The sequence below is a fragment of the Meleagris gallopavo genome, chromosome 1 (genome assembly GCF_000146605.3).
Source record: "Meleagris gallopavo isolate NT-WF06-2002-E0010 breed Aviagen turkey brand Nicholas breeding stock chromosome 1, Turkey_5.1, whole genome shotgun sequence".
In the NCBI taxonomy this organism is placed as follows: Eukaryota; Metazoa; Chordata; class Aves; order Galliformes; family Phasianidae; genus Meleagris; species Meleagris gallopavo.
The window spans coordinates 33,928,071-33,944,525 of record NC_015011.2 but is presented as its reverse complement, the minus strand read 5'-3'; the positions used below and the strand labels follow the sequence as shown (position 1 = coordinate 33,944,525).

At 39.6% G+C, this 16,455-nt stretch overlaps 1 protein-coding gene across 6 annotated transcripts in view; it reads left to right on the top strand.

Moving 5' to 3' along the window:
* Positions 1 to 16,455, top strand: part of GRIP1 (glutamate receptor interacting protein 1) — a 210,232-nt gene that overhangs the window by 170,446 nt on the left and 23,331 nt on the right. For 4 of the 6 annotated variants that reach the window (XM_010707846.3, XM_010707894.3, XM_010707869.3 and 1 more), the window contains exons 10-15: positions 168 to 323; positions 5,403 to 5,589; positions 6,360 to 6,505; positions 8,133 to 8,213; positions 12,760 to 12,829; positions 13,064 to 13,209. In XM_010707846.3, the coding sequence (XP_010706148.1) occupies positions 168 to 323; positions 5,403 to 5,589; positions 6,360 to 6,505; positions 8,133 to 8,213; positions 12,760 to 12,829; positions 13,064 to 13,209 (786 nt within the window). The remainder of the gene's footprint in view (positions 1 to 167; positions 324 to 5,402; positions 5,590 to 6,359; positions 6,506 to 8,132; positions 8,214 to 12,759; positions 12,830 to 13,063; positions 13,210 to 16,455) is intronic. The other 2 variants (XM_010707861.3, XM_010707882.3) reach the window with 2 other exon arrangements.

Here is a 16,455-nt window from a genome sequence, read left to right as displayed (position 1 = left end):
ACTTCTATCCAGGGTCACCTATGCAGTTTAATGTTTTTGTTATCAGAAATACACAAACCATTCCTGTGCATCATACACATTGTTTGATTCATTGATGAGTTACAAGCATGTGCCGCACTCTTCTGTGAAGGCTGAGTGCTGTTTGCCAAGTGTTTGATTTCTTACAGCAGCTTTGGTGTCTTCATCCTTCTCTCCTACCTCCATGAGTGCATACAGCCTGAGTTCCCTCAACATGGGGACCTTACCTCGCAGCCTCTACTCCACCAGCCCACGTGGGACAATGATGAGGCGGAGGATGAAAAAGAAGGACTTCAAAAGCTCCTGTAGGTGGTAACAGCAACTGCTCAAAATGTGCAATAATGGGTGGAGGAGGGGGAAGATACAGAAGAAAGGTACAAAGTACTTTAATTAATTTATGTTAGGCAGAAAAGAGAACAATTGGTGTTTCTTTTAGATGTGGGGAAAAGAGAGCATAAAAATATTTTTCCAAAGCTAAAATGTGATAAGTAGAGGCCATATGGCTGAACTATCTCATCTGGAATACATAAAGCAATATTTCCCTCAGTCAATCCTGCAATGGTTTGTCATGATGTTACTGAAGCGATTTTCAAATTCCTTTTTCAAATCTTCCCATTTTCATTGGGGAATAAAATTCATAGCTGAACAGTCAAAAAGAGATTGCTGGTAAGTTCAGCTATCATATTACAAAATGAGAAGAGCTTGCCACTGTACCTTATTGCTAGTTCTGATGTTATCATCTACACCACATCAGGTACAATCATTTTTGTGAGAAAGAGTGACAAATAACAGTGAAAACTAAATAATTGTCTCTGGCCACTCTCCGAAATTCAAAGCATGAATTTCCCATGAGTCAATGATTTCCCAAGCCAGAATGAATATATGTCAGTCTGTTCCACTTGGTATAATGGAAGTATGCACTGGGCCAAGAGCACAGCTGTATAAATGCGCAGTTTCCCAGGCTCCATGCAAGAGTCATCTCTCCTTTTGCTTATGTGTCAACCTGTGACCTTCAGCATCAACATCAGCTCAGTTTCTTCAGAACAAGGAAGTGCAAAATGCTGTGTAATCATCTGATGCATCCAATAATGCTCACAGATCCACTTGTGGAAAAACTGAACTTCTGCACATTACATTGCTGCCCTGTACTAAAGATTTCCCATGGTCATAGCAAAATCAGAGCAGAACAGCAGTCTCCTACCAAGCCCAGGCACTATGGAAATGAGAGGAAGAGTTTGAGAGGGGAACTGAGGTCTTGCATTTTTTTATTGTTTGCTTGCTCTTATTTCTTTTGTAAAGCAAATATTTTTGCATAACTTTACATTTACGTGCATTTTTTATTTTATTCTGATTGGCCATTTATCACAATTCATTTGTTGACATAATAGCTTCTAATGCATCCTTTGATGTCACGGGGAGATAGCATGTCCATCCATTCTATGAAATCAGTACAAATCCAGCTCTTATGTATCCTCACATGAGAAACAGCAGTAGTTTTACACTTTACCCTAACTTATTTGAGTAATAAAATAATGCTGGATGCAAAATACAGTTCTTAGCCTGTGCTCTATTGTAACAATTGCCTACAACAAGGGGCTGTTAATCCTTTTGTACTTTTAATATCATGCATCTTGGAGACAGCTATTACTTACGTTGTTGGATTTTTCAGATGTTTTTCATTCAGTACCCTGCAATTTGTTGCCCTGCAAAGGCTCAAAGCAAGGCCAATAACATCAGATTAAAATGAGACAGTCATATGAGCACTACAGCCCACCTCAGATGTTCCTAAGGTTAGGAGGGTATGCAATGATTAAACAAATCTCTAGCTAGCACATTTTAGAATAAGCTTTATTGTGGAGTGGTTTATTCTGCATCTGCCTGACGATGAGATCTGAATATGCGCGAAATATGTGGAATTAGCCCTGTCACTGGATGGACAGAGTCTGACTATGCTTCACTGTAAGCAGTGATTCCCTTAACAACCTTGAATCAGAGATAACCTTAGAGGAACTGGCTGGCCACCCAGGCTTGCTTGCCCTGTCTGTGAGCTTGCTTTTCAGCCCACGCGGAATTCCTTACTGCTATTACTAGACTTCTGCCTGTACTTGTGACTGCAATAACAACCAGCTTAAGAGATGCTCAGTGGACTAAATGTGCTACAAGTGACCATGACAGAGAAAGACTGGTCCTGTACCTTTCCACCACCTATCAGCAAGACTTGGCAAGCCTTACTCCTCTCCCTTTGTGAGAGACTCATGAAAGCCAGGTAGCACTGACTGCTGTCCTTTTCATAGAAAAGGAATAGCACATTCTCTTAATTTTAGTGATCTTTTTGTTGTTGTTGTTAAAAATTCGAGGGTTTTTTTAAGGTAAGAATAAATCTTTTTGGATGGCATTTGGGAAGAAAAGGATGTATTGATGAAGAGTGCTGTAAAGTTTACCTGGCCAATTATTTAGGAAAAGCTGCATAAATTAATGTGATCATTCCAAAATTTATAATGACGAAGCATGACAGTACAGAAGGCTTACAGCACTTTTATGGCCAGGAGTTGCAGTCATAGCATTAATTATGCAGATCTTTCCAACTATGGCTGTATAAATTGAAGGCATGCCCTGCTGTCATGTGCTTTATTTGTGCCACTTGTTTTCCATCTTTATTCTTCCTCTGCTTTTTTGATTTTAAATGGTACTCATCGTAAAAATGCTTAGATTATTATTTGGTTAAAATTTAAGTACTGAGGCATTTGTAATAATATTTAAAATCAGGCGTAAATTTATACCAACTTACTTGATAGTTACTAGGAATGTCTACTTCTCAGCACCTCTAAGCCAGATGCTAGCAGGGGGAACAAGTAACAAGTTCTGTTTTCCAAGGCTCAGAGTAGGACACTGTATACTTACTTACTTTCGATAACATGTTTTGCTTCTCTTACAGCTGCAGGAATAAAAGTAACAAGTACATAATCTTCACATTCAAGAATATGATTTACATACTCTATAGATATAGTAAACCAGCCCATATAATTGTCACTAAGAATCAGATACAAAAAAAGTATGCTAAAATGTACCCTGTATCACTAGCAAACAGCTTCACTGTAGCCACTTACCCATTCATGCACCATTTTTAAAGCACTGGGATTCCTGGCAAAGGCCGCTCCCTGATGACTGAAGCTTCACACGCATTGAAAAACAGGGCAGTGTTTCTTGCTGCAGTCATTGTTGAATTACAAATTCCAATAAGTGTTAAGATGTGGGTTTGGATATCTGTGGCATTTTATAGAGAGTTGGCAGATAGCTTTTGTTATGTGATTTGGAAAGAGTATTTTCATCTCTGCTGTTTTTATTACGTTTTCCTTGGGGGTGGGAGGAGTTCCTAATGGTCACTTGCAAGTGTCCTCATCATCAAGATATTGTCAGGGTGAGTTTTAAATCCCAAAGTATTAACTTAGTTTCACAATTTAATTTAGAACAACTGTCCTGAAAGTTTCAATAAGGGTTATGAGATCTTTAAGTTCCTGGTAGAACACTAGAAAAAGAGCAAGAAAATCAGCTTTATATATATGCCTGTTGCGTAGAAGAAATGGACGCATCAGTGAGAGGAAACAAAGATTCAGCTAACAAGGAATTCTTCTATGTTCTTAAAGACATGTCTTTAAGAGTGGAAGGTGGAACTTTCTGGTCTTGAATGCCCTAAATTTCAATATTTCTGGAAGATGGGTTAGGGAACCTATTATTATTAACACTCAGTTAATCTATTCTAGTCATATCTTAGCCATTGCAGTGTTGAGGACTTGATAAACTTAGTTTTCAATGGCAGAAAATGCTAAACCTAATGGCCATGTCTAAGAATAGATTATTATTTTCTTTTGGATATGAGCATATCTTACTCAGCGTAGATAAAGGAAAAAGTACGAAGAAAGCTATTGACTAAAAAGAATAATGCAGTATTCTTACCAAGGAAAAACAATATAAGAAATGTGAGAATTCACAGTAATTTAGTAAAGAAAAGACGGTTGGTTTCAGTATTAATGAAAGCAGCTTTACTGGGAGAAAATTGAAACTCATGAGATTTTGCCAGGTGAAACTTCTGGAGTCATCATTGCTGACTGTGCCACGTTAGTCAGACTTGGTACTATTTCAGAGCAAGTCCATTACTTGTAGTCCCAAATAAATACTCACAGAACCTCTGTAATCTTTGTATAATTCTGCTAGTGTTATCTATAATGTAAAAACAATGACAATTTTTCTTCCATACCTTAAAAAAAACCCACATTTAAAAACAAACAAACAAACAAACAGAAACGTAAGCTTTTATGTAATTCTTGGTAACTAATAAAGACAATGGTGGGTCTTGAGGAACTTTAGAGAAGTGATAGCATAGATTCATAACATGAGAAGGTTAAATATCTTCTTCAGCATTAATGATTGTTATTACAGTACTGTAACGTTCCTGTCTCAGCAGGAATAGAAGAAAATCTAACTTTTTGTGTATGGCAAATTGAAAACACAGTATTCTGTCACGGGAGGAATTGAAACAGTGATTCAAACAAGGCCTTTTTTAGGAAGAGGCAGAACAAACAAAAACAACTCTATTTCATGCATAATTGCATTGAATCTCAATGTTAATTTTATTTGGATTTATTCTGTAATACTTCCTATTCAGAATGAGAATAGAGAAAGGGACTATATAAGGAGTACATGAATTTTGAAAATACAGAAGTAGATGCCCATGTTTTTCAGAGAAGGGCTCCCCAGTTCCTTTGAGAGATCCCGTAGAAGTTTGTTGTTTTTTTTTTTTCTCGCAATCTCTTTAGAGTTACAGGCTGCTAAAACAGAGAGGCTGGTTCAACTTAGATTACCCAGTTAGCCTGGCATATTGCTGACATGTAGTAAACATGTATAAGTTGATGTGTACAAGAAAGTGTACAAGAAAAAGGAATCCTTTCTTGTAAGCAAGACTGGAGTGCATGCTAAAAACGTTGCATTGCTGTGAGATGTTCAAAAGAGCTCATGGGAATCAACCTAAATGACAGCTGGGGTTGTGCCTTCAAATCCCTTAGCTATTGTGGAAACTCCACTCATCCATGCCTCAAACTTAATGCAACCAGAGTTCAGGGGTGTTGTGAGGTTTTTGGGTGGGGATGTCAAACAAATGTATTTTGCTTAGTGCGTAAACTATCTTTTTGTATTATAACATATAACCAGATGTTTTCTATTCTTTAAGTTCTAACTGTTTATATGTCATTTATAAACCATAGCCTAAATTGAATTTAAAAGAGATATCTTGTTGACTAGATTTATTGTACAGATCGATTTTTTTCGAAGAGCAATGAAATTTCTGCCGTGTTTGAATGTCTTTCCTCCTGGTCTGCTCTGTTTTGTAGTGTCTTTAGCCTCTAGCACTGTTGGTTTGGCTGGGCAGGTCGTCCACACAGAAACCACAGAAGTAGTGCTGACAGCTGACCCTGTAGTAGGGTTTGGGATACAGCTCCAGGGTAGCGTGTTTGCTACTGAGACCTTGTCTTCTCCTCCTCTCATTTCCTATATCGAGTCTGACAGTCCAGCAGAAAGGTGAGGTTCTTTTAGATGACTGCTAAGTGCATTTTGGTGAGCATTCCTTGGGGTGGTTTGACCTTGTTGCTTTCAATTTGTGAGAAACTGCAAGGCCTTGCTCAATGGAAGAGCGACAAGTAACGATCTGTCAGTTCTGACAGTGATATTTCATATGCTTGATCAGCCATACAAAGAATGACAAGCACCAGTGCTTTTGTCATCCAAAGGAGTCCTCCAGCAGAACACTGGAAGCTGTATTCATTCAAAAGCTAAAAAGACAAATAAAAACAATTCAGTGTGCAACAAGGAGAAGTCATATCTCATTCTGTTAAGTTTTGGTACCTAACAAAATCTGAGAAACTACCAGAATTCTGACAGTAATTATTTCCTTGCAACATTTCAATTGTATTTTTATGTATGTCGTTAATCATTCCACGAGATCATGCAGCACAGTAGGAGTTGCATAGGCAGCTCAGAGCCACCATGGCAGAGTTGCAACACCTGCAGCCTAGGGGCAGAGCCAGAGCTGATGTCCATGGGTGGAGTAGAGGCACCAAGCTGTGCCCATCCTCCTGGTTCCTGACACCTGAAAAGCACAGCTCATATTGGTGGTGCTGATAGTGTCATGATGCAGAGGAGCAGTGGCAGCTGGTATCATCTCCCAGTGCCTGGGCAGACTGTGGTGCTGCTCTGCCACCTCTTCTTTAAGGTTAGGCTGAGTGTGTCTGCTATTTCTGATTCTGGTAACATGCACATCTGATGATTGTTTTGTGTCATTGTGTACCAAGATGTGGGGTCCTGCAAATTGGAGACAGAATAGTGGCAATAAACGGTATCCCAACAGAAGACAGCACTTTTGATGAGGCCAATCAACTGCTCAGAGACTCCTCCATCACCAACAAGGTCACTTTGGAAATAGAATTTGATGTTGCAGGTATGAATGTACTGTTATTCTGTCTTGCAAGAAAAGCATGGGAATAAATCCCAAGTATATTGCAAGTGTTAGGTATCAAAGATGGGGACTTTCTTCTCAAACAGACCACTAAGTTTTCAGGTGACCTATTTGAAACGTGTCTTTTTGTGCAGCTTTCTCATTCCACATAGCCCTGCAACATACTTCAGAACACAAATAGAAATGACAAGTCCCTAGAAAGATCTGATGACAGTCTCTTCTCTGAGTTATTTCCAGACGTGTTTCTGCCCTGAGATAGAAATATTCTGCTTTGCCAAGACAGGCCAGCTAATGAAATGTGTTACTAGACAATGTGTTACTGGTATTATAATAGGATGGGTAAGCAGAAAGTCCTGGAGAGTTCCATTTAACACTATCTTAAATCAACAATCTAATTAAAACTGTAGAAATTGCATTAGTAAAAGCTAGAAGAGTCATTGTTAATACTACTGGTGAACCTTTATTATTACCTATGTCTTTCCTTTCTTCTATAATGTGTTTAAGCATACAGAATATGCCTGTATAACCACAAATTGTGTAAATCAAGCAAGCACACTTAATCTATGTGCATTATCCCACTATGTAAATAGTAAAAACTTTAAGACTTATGTGCTCGTCTGACAGTAGCTCCTTTGACGTCATGACAGTGTTGGATGTGCTGTATTTTCCATAGTATAGTTATTGTTAATGGTACTATAAATCATGATGTCAAAAGCAGGCTAAATGTTCTTACTGCAATTCTTTGTGATCTTTTAGTATGTATATATTTAGTATACTATTAAAAAAAAGGCCAAATACAACATGTGCTTCTATATATGTAGGAATTGGAATATTAAAAAGTAAGAAAACAAAATAACAAAAAAAATGGCATGTAAGTACACCTGAAGTCACAGGGACAGTAAGGTTTGTGTTTCAGTTCCCAGACTTGTGTTCTTCCTATTTGTTCCATAATAAACTGATGATTAGACTCTCTTGCAACATGTATGTTTATATACCTACATAGCTGTGATTTTAATTACCTCCTTTTCAAGCCAGGGCCCAGACTTTTAGAAGCAGTGATGCAGAAAGTCAGAGTTCAAATACAATGCTGTGTGGGGCTTTTTTTGTCTCTGTCAGCTTCAGATGATTCTTCATTAGTGATGTTTTCATCTCTTTCTTCCCAGTGGATGTAAAATCCATGGCAGTTTCCTTAGCAAACAGTTAAAAATATACTAGACCTACAGCAACGAAGAACTGAAATTCTTAAGACTTGATCTCCCTTCCTTCTAATTAAAATCTGTCTGCCAGTCCTAAAATTTTCATGTGCACTCACAAAAATTGCATACCAGCTAAAATCATGCAGTCTCAGCTGACTGCTGGTCTGTGCAATCTCCATAAATTCAGTTAAACCTTAGGAAAATAAATTGAGTTACTGTGAAATTACCAATAGAGGTATAAATCATACTTTGTATGTCCTTCTTCCTTCACTTCAGCACCCATATTTCCTGCTGACTCGTAATGCTGATTTGATTTCATTAACTTACATGTGTCATTCCATGAAATGAGAATTGCTGTATCTTATAAATTATTTAACATTTTAAGTTGGTTTTTTGTTTTTTGTTTTTTACAGAATCAGTTATACCAAGCAGTGGAACATTTCATGTAAAACTACCAAAGAAGCATAATGTGGAACTTGGCATCACCATCAGTTGTAAGTGACAGTGCTTGCCTTTAAGACCACAGTGATGGAATAATATGCAGACAGTAGATCCTTATAGATTTATGGATAGCTATAAGTTCATGCTTGTTTTGGTAAAAAAACCTTTTTTCTTTTCCTACAGTGAGATGGTTAGCAGTTCTAGGTCTCAGATGAAATATTATCTTGTAACAGATTTGCATCCTCTCCAGCGTTTAAAGAGGCCATACGTTTGCTAGGCCTAAGGCTTGACCTATTCCTTCATGCAGCATATATTTAACTCTCATTAAAGTAAAATAAATTTAAAAATGTCGGTAGAATTAGATAAATTAGGTATGTGCAGAAGAGAACGGCACAGGACTGTACCAGGGGAAATTCAGACTGAATAGTAGGGAAAATTTATTTACAGTGACAGTGGTCAGACACTGAAACAGGTTTCCCAGCGAAGTGGTTGCTGCCCCATGCCTGTCAGTGTTTGAGAGCCATTTGGATAATGGCCTTAATAACTTTTGATTAGCCCTCAAGTGATCAGGCAGTTGGACTTGGAGATCTTTTAAAGTCCCTTCCAGCTGAACTATTCTATAATATGCCATGCCATGACAAGCCATTCTACTCCACTCCATTCCACTTAACCAGGCTTGTAGGTAAGTGGCTTTGTATAAAAAATGTTTTTTGTCCCAAGACAAGATGTTATTTGTTTGGAGTTTAATAGAACTGCTAAACTTGAAGATAGGTTGAGCCTATTAAGGGGATTGTGGCTGGGTGAATAGCCACTCAAAGTCTGTATTTAAGTCACAATATTCTTTTCTTTGAGTTAGCAGTGAAATAAGAAAGAGTTAGCAGTGAAATAATGGAACAGCTGATCTACAAAACTGATGATTTTTCACTGAATTTGCGTCTAAGTAGGAATTACGAATAGGCAAGTTGAGTGTGTCTTTACCAACACAAGTAGAACAGAGGCCTGAGACTGAGAACTGGGCACACAGAATCATTTGTAAAGAGAGAGCTTGCTGAAGATCAAATTTCTAGCTGCAGTGATGAATTTACAACTTTATGCACTCTTCAGTCCTCTTGTAGTTCATCACACAAATTTTGTAAGATCTCCACAGGAGTTCAACAGTAAGTAAACTAAGAACTGGATCAGAGGAGAAAAGGTGAGATCTTCGGTGGACAAGGAAAGAAACTGAGAAGAGCCATAACAGGGAGACAAGAGACGAGGGAAGAGATTGAGGTGTGATAATGGGATGGGGGTGCTGGGACTTTAACAAGAGGGCTGGATGTGGGTGAGCAGTAAGGTGAGTGAAAAGAAACAGATGTGACAAGGAGCTGTTAAGCAGGGGAAAGAAAGTAATGTCAGGAAGATAGATACATATTCATGCATGAGGCTTCTCATTCTCTGACATAGGCAAGGAAAGAAAGAACTGTGTAAAATGGATCTGATGTGGACTGTAAGTAGACTGACTAAGTATGCAAGGGACTGGAGCCCTTCCCAGGACTAGACCACAGGGTTCCTAATTTGCGGTGTTTTCTAGCAACAGCACATTTATCTTCTTCCATCCTGTCCTCTTCCACATGTAATTCTGCACTTGGATCTCAATTTTTTTATGCCTGCTTTTGGTCTTTACAAGTGCAGGTCTGATAATGTTTGATATTTGATAGAGATTGTTTTTAAATGCTTTCTAAAATCAAAAATAACTCTGAAATGAAACAAAACTAGAGGCTTAAGGTCATATAATGTCACTTCAAACATCTTGTGTTAATTCATGAAGATACCTTTCTTAATTCAGTGGTCAAATATTGCTTTCTCATTCTTCCTTCTCCACTCTCTGGGGAGAAATGAAACTGCTGCATAGCAGAGGGGATGAAGGCTGCATAATGAATGAGGAGGAGACAGCAAAAAGCAAAAGGAGGTGATCTCACGGTCAAGAAAGTTTCATGCTACCCTTGAGAAATTATTTTTTTCCTTGTGATAGAATTGTGCAGTGATGCCAGTCATTTCACAGGGAAAAAGAAAAAGAGAGAGGGAGAAAAAAGACATTTTCCACACATGACTACTTGATTTTCTGGAGAAACATTGGAGAACCTGGAGTCACTCTTGAAAAAATGCCGGGTATTTACAACTCTTGCTGAAAATGCCAGTAGTTGGTCTTTGGACATAGAAACTGTTACATAATACAAACTATTGTAAGAAATATCTCAAATTGCTCACTGAAAAATGGTCATACTTTGACTTAAAATTTGTTGTGCTTCCTTTCCTTATCTATAAAATGAGGAAAACAGTACTCAATCTTCTTGCAGGGGACAGTCTATTTACTAGTGTTTAGGAAGCAGTCTTAGGCAGCAGTGATATGCAGTACAAAAGTTAAGGAGGCAACTGAAGATCTTATCTGTGCAACAGAACTTAAATAGTTTGTACTAAGTCTATCATGAACATTGAACTACCAGAACAAACCTACAAAGTGTGATGTAGCTGCTTATTAAGGGCTTGTCAGCATAGGGGAATTCATTTCACACCAAGCTGTGTTTGCTTCCTGCAAAAGGAACTTTCATCCACCAGACAATAGTACAGGGTAACTGACAAAATGCAGCTGGTTCAGGCTGCTTCAGTTTGAAACTTTAATAAGTTTGTGTACAACGTCTTATCCTTTGTTTCCCTATATACTCTGTGGACTCACATTTTGAGTGTTCTCTCTGCCCTTGTTTGATTTTTTTCTCTCTTCTTTTTGGAAAAATAAAGGACTGTTTTCTTCAGTACTGATAATTTTTGAAATCAGTTTAATAAAAAGTGTCTCAACACACAAATCTCAAACAACAAGCATTGTACTTGCATGTGACCTCAGAGATTTATGAAACAACAAAGAAGGTAAAACATTGCATTAAAAAAAGTTCACTAAAGAGATACTTCAGAATTTTAATGACACCAACTGGGAGACACCACTGGGAGGCTTTCCCAAGGCATTTAGGTAAATCATAGAACTGTCATATAAGACATATTTGACCTCTGGCATGCGAGTGTGAGAAACAAGCTAGGAAAGTCAGATATCTTGCAAAAAGTTAACTGCTGTTCTCAAATTGGAACATATGCACTTTCCTGAAAGCCTGCTGTTTAAGAGAAGCTTCTAAAAGATCTTGAAATTTTTCAGACTTCTGTCTTCTGGACTTTCAAGATGCTACATATGAAATATGGCACATCACCAGTACTTAAACAATTCTTTTGCACATTCAGAGGCTTTCTCAGCCAGGGAAGCCAAGGTTAACAAGATCTGTTAGAGCACTATGTTGGAAATGTCTTTGTTAATACACCTCATGATTGCTGTAGAAGTGGATCTGTTGTTTTCTACCGAAGAGAAGAATCATGAGTCAGGCTGTGGACTCTTTCCTCACCCCAGCAGCTCTAGGTAGTGTGCATCCTGACAGGTGACACAGCGTTCTCTAAGAACATGTCTTTCGCCAATTCTCAATTTCTGATCCCACTGCTTGCCTTATCAGATATTCAGTGCAGTCCTCTTCTATCAGCAAATGCATCAACTCTCCAAAACAATGCTCTCACTGAAGCTGTGCCAAGAATCAGTCCTCTGGATGCAGTCAGTCATTGTGCTTTTCTTCCTCTAGGGTAGCTAACCCAGAGATCCAAAAGTCAAATGAAATTGCTAAGCTGCACTGTGAATGGCTTGCAGAACTTGCCAAGGGAAACCTGGCAAATGCTTTTGCACAAGTAGTTAAAGAATAGCAGTGACTGGCATTGCAGAGCAGCGCATCATTTTAATAATGATGGGCAGTCAGCAAATAGAGAATAACATCAGATACTTCTAAGAGATGAGATACTAACTTGAATATTACAGTTCTGTTCACTGTCCAAAGTGGGCAGAAGTATGCAATGCTTAAGGCTCAGCAGCAGCACGGAGGAGAAATGTTACTCAACAAAAGGGCCACATTTATTTCAGAAGAGGCAATGAGTCATCGTGAAGCAAGCATCCTCATGGTGTCAGCTGTTTCTGTGTGGATGTGGTGACCGTGTCAGCCCAGCCTAAGTGTGGCAGTTATCCACAGTATCTGATTCACTGAAAAGTAGATAGCTTCTTTCTCACCCAGGCAGCACTATCTTCATGCCTCTTCTTTAAGCACGGAATGAGATAAAAGCAGATGTAAAGAATGTGGAATAGCCCACTGTAGAAATTTTGCCAGAACAGCTCTGTTTGGGATCTGCTGACACTAATCTTCCCTTGTGCATTGGAGCTACTTTATGAGGTATCATGTAGCTGTGCCATGGTATCTTCACATGGTTGAGTCCTGGCCTAATCCAGAATACAGACATACCAGATTAAATTCTCTTTGCACTAGTCACCTTAGTTCTGGAATTTTCTAGTTTTTAAAAAGTAGACTTTGCAGTCTTGGTGATACGTTGCTGCCATTTGTATTAATCTATCTATAGAATAGAGGAAGGGGAGAAATACAATACAGATAAATAATGTGTAGGAAATAATTGATTTCTGAATATAATTTTTGCCTGTGTGCATTTATAAAAATAACAACAGATGCTGGTATCTATTCTTTATTACAGCTCCATCCAGTAGAAAACCAGGGGACCCTCTAGTTATTTCTGATATCAAGAAAGGAAGCGTTGCTCACAGGTAAGATATCCAGTAAAAATCTGTTTCCATTGTGTAGCCAGCTAGACTCAAACAGAGGAAACCTGTAAGAACCTACTGCTTTTATTTAGTGCACAGCAGTTACATGTGAAACGTCCAACGTGTTAAGAAATAATTGTTAAAAAAAATCTATAGTGTTTCCTTATTAGTGTTTATACTTTCTAAAATACTTTAATGTTACTAGCATTTCATGTAATCTTATTTACTTGTTCACAGAACTGGGACACTAGAACTGGGTGATAAATTGCTTGCAATAGATAACATCCGACTCGACAATTGCTCAATGGAAGATGCTGTTCAGATCCTTCAGCACTGTGAGGACCTTGTAAAGTTAAAGATCCGCAAAGATGAAGATAATTCTGGTATTAGCAATGAACCTATTTCAGATTCTTATGTACTTGCAGGTTTATTCTTTTGCGTTTAAATTTTAGTGAAATGGTTTTGCTAAACTCTGTAGATTTTTGCTAATGCCAAAATGAAAAAAAAAAAATAATATATATATATATACACACATACAATTTTGTATTATCTAAGTGGTATATTGCCTGCAGAAGCTGCACTGCGAAGAGAAATCTTTGATTTTCTACAAAGGCAATTTCCCTTCAGGTATAAACATAGAAAGTTGATCTTTCCCTTATGAGTATATTAAAATTTTCTCTACTTTTAAGACTGAACTGCTGGTCATGCTTCTCTTAATGCAACCTAGGATACAGTTGGCCTTCTGGGCCGCAAGAGCACATTGCTAGCTCATATTGAATCTTTTGTCAACTGACACTCCCAAACCCTTCTCAGGGCTGCTCTCAAACCACTCTCTGCCCAGACTGTATCTGTGTTTGGGATCACCCTGAACCAGGTTCAGGACCTTGCACTTGGCCTTGTTGAACTCCATGAGTTTGGCATGGGCCCATCTCTCAAGTCTGTCCAGGTCTCTCTGGATGGCATCCCTTCCCTCTAGAATGTCAACTGCACCACTCAGCTTGGTGTCATCTGCAAATTTACTGAGGTTGTACTTGATCCCACTGCCCATATCGCCTACAAAGGTATTAAATAACACTGGTCCCAGCACTGATCCCTGAGGAAGGTCACTCATCACCAGTCTCCACTTGGACATTGAGCCACTGACCACAACTTTCTGAGTGCAACCATCCAGCCAATTCCTTATCCATGGAGTGGTCCATCCATCAAATCAATTTTTCTCCAACTTGGCAACCAGGATGTTGTGCGGAACAGTGTCAAACGCTTGCATAAGTTCAGGTAGATGACATCAGTTTTTCTTCCTTTATCTATGATGCTGTAACTCCATCTTAAAAGGCCACCAAGTTCATCAGACATGACTTGCCCTTGGTTGGGGCAATGTTGGGGCAACGTTGGTTACCTCCAATCACCCTGTCTTTATTTTCCATGAGCCTTAGTGGGGCTTTCAGGAGGATCTTTTCCATCATCTTGCCACAGATGAGATAGAGGCAAGACTGACCAGCCTGTAGTTCCTGCTTCCATTCCCTATAGACTTTCTTTCTACACTTAAGTAAATCCAAGAGCTCCTTGTTGATCTTGCCTGCCTTCCTTTTCTTGGGATGCACTGCTTCTGGGCCTGCAGGAGATGGTCTTTGAACACTGACCAACTGCCTTAGGCTCCTCTTCCCTCCACGGCTTTATCCCACATCGCCCTGCCAAGCAGTTCCCTGAAGAGTTCAAAGTCTACTCTCCTAAAGTCTAGAGTAGCAAGCTTGTTGCGCACCCTTTTAGATGCCGTAAGAATCTTCAAACTCCACAATTTCATGGTCACCACAGCTAAGACTGCCCGTTAGCTTCACATTACTCACTAGCCCCTCATCATTGGTGAGGACAGAGTCCTGCATAGCACCTTTTCTCGTGGGTTTCTGTACCACTTAAAAGAGGAAGTTATCAACATATTTCAGGAACCCTGCTGTGTTGTCCTTCCAACAGATACCAGGGTGGTTGAAGTCCCCCATGAGAGCCATGTTTTGTGAATGTGAAGCTGGTCCTTTCTGTTCATAGAGGGCCTCATCCACTCAGTCTTCCTGATCAGGCAGCCTTTAGCAATCTCCCACTACAGTGTCTTTTTCCCCTGCCTTCCCTTTAATCCTAATCCATAAGCTCTCAGTCAGCTCATCATCTATCCCCAGGTGGAGCTCTATGGACTTCAGCTTGTCATTGATGAAGAGGGCAACACCCACTTTCCTTCTACCCTGCCTGATTTTCCTAAAGAGTTTATACCCATCTATTCCTACATTCCAGTCACGAGAGCCATCCCATCATGTCTCAGTGATGCCAGTGGTATCACAGTCCTGTAGGCACGCCCATGCCTGCAATTCTTCTTGCTTGTTCCCCATGCTCCATGCATTAATATACTGGCATTTGAGTTGGGTTACCATTGAGGCTGATTTACCAGTTGGAGTTCCCTTATCCTGCACCTTAGGTACTGACTTATGATCCAACTCCAGGTCCAGCGCAACCATTACAATCACCAGCCTCAAAGTGGGATGCTTTGAGGATCCTCCTCCCAGCAAGTCTAGTTTAAAGCCCTCCTGATTAAATTGGAAAGCTTGTTGCCAAAGATTATTTTCTCCTTCTCTGAGAGGTAAACCCCATCCTCCCCCAGAAGACCAGATTTCTCAAAACTAGCTCCATATGACATAAGTAGCCAAAGTCCCTTTCATGACACCACCCCCTTAATCATTTAACCATTGATTTTTTTTTAATTCTATCAGCCCTTTCCCTCCCCAGTCCCCTAAGCAGGAGCACTGATGAGAAGATTACCTGTGCTCCCAAGTTCTTCGCTCCCAAATCTGTTCCAGCTGCTTTGAAAGCACCAAGGATAGAGAATAAACGATCACAGCTGTGAAATCACGTGGGAGATTCTGCAGCCCATGAAGGGTGATCCAGTTTACTGCCTTCAGGTCATGGTGGGAAAAGACTCTGAATTCAAACAGAATTTATAAGGGTCTGGACTGCTCATTCCAATACACAGGCCTCCAGCTGAATTGTGAATGTCGTTCTTGTGCCATTTGCCAGTGCCAAGAGACATCAGGTCACCAGGACCTGATAGGCCCCTACAGCTCACCAGTGCTATTCATCTCTCAGAGGACTGAACCATCAACAAGCACCAAGGACACTGTGCAAACCACAAGGACACAATGGTCACAGAGTGACCAAGTGTGTGCTGCTGTCATTCTTGCACTTTTTGCTATCCTTTCCATTCTGATTGCTGTTATCATTCAGTAAGAAGAAAACAGATTTATTTTAGAATGCTGCCCATTACATTCTACTTTCTCATAATCTAAAAAAAAATCTGTTCTCTTGCTTTTACAAAAACAGGCATTTAGCACTGGCATTGGGACTGATGCAAACCCTTCCAGCCACTTTAAATGCTTACTGGTAGGTGTAGGCTGACACACGTTACTAGAATGCAAGCCACAAAAATACAATCTTTTTTTAATATTCACTGCTGCTCCCAGCTCCCTGTAGTCCCTCTTGATATTCTTCAGGTTACTAACAGCTGTTTCACTGGTGCCTATGTGAAACAGCAGCAGTGGGTAGTAGTCTGTGGGACATACAAGGTGTGGCAGCCTCTCTGTCACAGAATG